This window comes from Brassica oleracea, chromosome C6 (assembly GCF_000695525.1).
Source record: "Brassica oleracea var. oleracea cultivar TO1000 chromosome C6, BOL, whole genome shotgun sequence".
NCBI classification, from domain to species: Eukaryota; Viridiplantae; Streptophyta; class Magnoliopsida; order Brassicales; family Brassicaceae; genus Brassica; species Brassica oleracea.
This window is the reverse complement of record NC_027753.1, coordinates 23,953,844-23,957,241: the sequence shown is the minus strand read 5'-3', so window position 1 is coordinate 23,957,241 and position 3,398 is coordinate 23,953,844. Positions and strand designations below refer to the sequence as shown.

The following is a 3,398-nucleotide window of genomic DNA, read 5'->3' as shown; positions in this document are numbered from 1 at the left end:
GTCAGTACCCAGGAGATGGTCAGATTCCACATCAAAACAAACGGTTCCGATGTCATCATAGTTAACCCTAGCTTTTTCATATACCGTCAGATCATTTTTTTTCCACATTCTGTTGTGGTATCATTAGATTCCTTCTTCCCCTGCACCTTGCCGCAGGCTATCATTACACTCTCCATTTTCTTATGTTTTTTTTTTGGCAACATACCCTCCAATTTATCGTCCTTGTCAGCGCAGTCGATGTAAGATAAATCTCCCGCTTCCAATCAATCCAACGGCTGGTATTCGAACTTTAAAAGACACGTGTCACGATCGGAATCGACAATTCTCAATCACCGAAAAGGCATCACATGGAGATGTTTGACCATGGTTAACATTTAGCCGAGCCAGAGTCGCTTTTTAACTCTCTCTCTCTCTCCCCATCATCCTCAACATTCAGCGTTTTGTTTCTGCATCTTCTCTCGTTTTGATCATCAAAGATCTCGAGCGGCAATGCAGAAGCGAGCGGGCCTCTCGTTTCCGGAAGAAGTTCTGGAGCACGTATTCTCCTTTATCCACCTCCACAATGATAGGAACTCCGTTTCCCTCGTCTGCAAGTCGTGGTACGAGATCGAGCGGTGGTGCAGGAGGAGAGTCTTCATCGGGAACTGCTACGCCGTGAGCCCCGCGACTCTGATAAGGAGGTTCCCGAAAGTGAGATCCGTGGAGCTGAAGGGGAAGCCGCACTTCGCTGACTTCAATTTGGTGCCGGAGGGATGGGGATGGTACGTGTATCCGTGGATTGAGGCGATGTCGAAGGCGTACACGTGGCTGGAGGAGATTAGGCTGAAGAGGATGGTGGTGAGCGACGAGTGCTTGGAGCTTATAGCTAAGTCGTTTAAGAATTTCAAAGTTATCGTGCTTTCTTCCTGCGATGGCTTCTCCACCGATGGCCTCGCTGCTATCGCCTCCACGTGCAGGTATCTTAATGGCCACATTGCAAGATTCAGTTACTAATTTCATTTCTAATTGGTAAACATTTGAGGTGACCTTGTTAGCTCAACTGAAAAAGAGTTCAAGTGACCGTTGGAACGAAGCTAATATTGAAAAGAAATTAATATTATATGCTGTGGTTTCCTGGATTGGGAGATTAACGGCTTTGGCCCCAAACCTCCTGCTACTCAAAGAAAAAAAAAATTTGAGGTGGCTGAATCGGTTATATGATTCTATTTCAAAATGTTACGCTTTCAGACTTTTTCACATTTTCAATAAAACATAAATTTGCATAATTTTTTTGTAATTTTTTTCTGTAATTTTAAACCAATAAAAATCGAGCAAGTGTAATTAAGTTTTTTGAAGTTTGGAATTAGTTAATAAAACATGCATTAAAAATGCAAAAAATAAAAATAGATATTTTTGAAACAAATTTTTTTTTTTAGAATATGTAATTTTACGAGTATGATTCTTATGTAGGAATCTGAAAGAGCTTGATTTGCGTGAGAGTGATGTTGACGACGTTAGCAGCCACTGGCTTAGCCATTTCCCTGATACATACACTTCCCTGGTATCACTCAACATCTCTTGCTTAGCCTCCGATGTATGTTTCTCTGCTCTGGAGAGGCTGGTGAGTAGGTGTCCCAATCTCAAGTCTCTCAAGCTTAACCGAGCCGTTCCTCTTGAAAAATTGGCTACTTTGCTTCGAAGAGCGCCTCAGCTGGAGGAATTGGGCACCGGTGGCTACACTGCTGATGTGCGTTCAGATTTGTTTAATGATTTATATGTAGCTCTCTCTGGGTGCAAGAAGTTGAAGTGCTTATCTGGGCTTTGGGATGCTGCTTCTGCCTATCTTCCAGCTTTTTATTCAGTTTGCGGTCGGCTTACGACTTTGAACCTGAGTTATGCAACTGTCCAGAGCTATGATCTTGTCAAGCTTATTACCCTTTGTCCTAAATTGCAGCGCCTCTGGGTTAGTCCACTTTAACGTGAATAGTTTACTGTAACAATATGCTTCAAGGCCAACCTTATCTTTAATTGTGATAATATGACTTATTGACACAGGTGCTGGACTATATTGAGGATGCTGGTCTTGAGGTGCTTGCTTCAACCTGCAAGGACCTTAGAGAGCTGAGAGTGTTTCCGTCTGAGCCTTTTGTCATGGAGCCAAACGTCGCATTGACGGAACAGGGGCTTGTCTCCGTCTCCGCGGGCTGTCCAAAGCTCGAGTCTGTTCTCTACTTTTGCCGTCAAATGACCAATGATGCGTTGGTAACCATTGCTAGGAACCGTCCCAACATGACTCGCTTCCGTTTGTGCATCATTGAGCCGAAAGCCCCTGACCATCTAATACTAGAGCCACTTGATGTGGGTTTCGGAGCCATAGTAGAGCACTGCAAAGATCTCCGGCGGTTCTCCTTATCAGGGCTCCTGACCGACAAGGTTTTCGAATACATTGGGAAGTATGCAAAGAAGATGGAAATGCTCTCCGTGGCGTTTGCAGGAGACAGTGACTTAGGAATGCATCATGTTTTGTCAGGGTGCGAAAGCCTGAGGAAACTAGAGATAAGGGACTGCCCGTTTGGAGACAATGCGCTATTGGCCAATGCTTCGAAGCTGGAGACAATGCGATCTCTTTGGATGTCTTCTTGTTCCGTGAGTTTTGGAGCCTGTAAGTTATTAGGACAGAAGATGCCAAAGCTCAATGTGGAAGTCATCGATGAGCGGGGTCCACCTGACTCGAGACCTGAGAGCTGCCCTGTTGAGAGAGTGTTTATATTCCGAACAGTAGCGGGTCCTCGGTTTGACATGCCTGACTTCGTCTGGAACATGGACCAACAGTCATCAATGAGTGTTTCCAGGCAAATCATCACTACTAATGGGTTATGAAAAACGAAAAACTAAACGAGCTACATTCTTTCATTAAATCCTTGCTCATCATCTCCCCATATAAATTGTTCCAGTTTAGGAACATGGGAGAGAAAGAGGGGTTGGCCTTCATTAGTTTATTTCTGGGGCAGCTTCATATAACAACCTAACTCATGAGCAACGAGTAAGAGGAAGAGAGAGGATCCGAGAGACCTTTATATATGTATATATTGTTGTATGTTTGTTTGTCTACTTACTGGTTAGGGTATTATTTTCTTCAGAGGATGATGTTCAGATATTTTTGTAAAAGAAAATAATGTCAAAAATGTAACTGCTCTAATTATTTGGACTCATTTTTAAATCCTTTTCAAATGTTTTTAATCTCTTGTCTTTGCCAATTCATTTGTCCGGTTAGAGAAATGGCTGTTTGCTGGGTTTTTCTTGGGTTCAAGGAGCAGCACACAGTTCTTTAATCTCAGGAACCTAGACGTTTGTTACCAGAAAGAATAGTTGCAGGTTTGTCACTAGAGGATATAGAGAATCCAAAAAAGGGAAGAAAA

The 3,398-nt window shown here is 43.1% G+C and overlaps 1 protein-coding gene across 2 annotated transcripts; it reads left to right on the top strand.

The window, feature by feature from the left end:
- The first annotated feature begins 394 nt into the window (after window positions 1-394).
- LOC106296417 (protein TRANSPORT INHIBITOR RESPONSE 1-like) lies at window positions 395-3,184 on the top strand. 2 transcript variants are annotated; one of them, XM_013732553.1, is made up of 4 exons: window positions 395-956; window positions 1,450-1,942; window positions 2,035-2,827; window positions 2,862-3,184. In XM_013732553.1, coding segments are annotated over exons 1-4 (1,755 nt in total). In that variant the 5' UTR covers window positions 395-489; the 3' UTR covers window positions 2,864-3,184. The 2 variants fall into 2 exon arrangements, with proteins under 2 accessions (XP_013588007.1, XP_013588006.1); XM_013732552.1 differs by lacking the exon at window positions 2,862-3,184 and having other exon boundaries at window positions 2,035-2,859.
- Window positions 3,185-3,398: the final 214 nt, after the last annotated feature.

What these genes read in the sequence shown, in the direction of transcription:
- LOC106296417 (XM_013732552.1), top strand. Translation starts at nt 490, where the DNA reads ATGCAGAAGCGAGCGGGCCTCTCGTTTCCGGAAGAAGTTCTGGAGCAC. An exon ending in GCTATCGCCTCCACGTGCAG is followed by an intron (nt 957 to 1,449) that starts GTATCTTAATGG and finishes ATTCTTATGTAG; the next exon opens with GAATCTGAAAGAGCTTGATT. An exon ending in CTAAATTGCAGCGCCTCTGG is followed by an intron (nt 1,943 to 2,034) that starts GTTAGTCCACTT and finishes TTATTGACACAG; the next exon opens with GTGCTGGACTATATTGAGGA.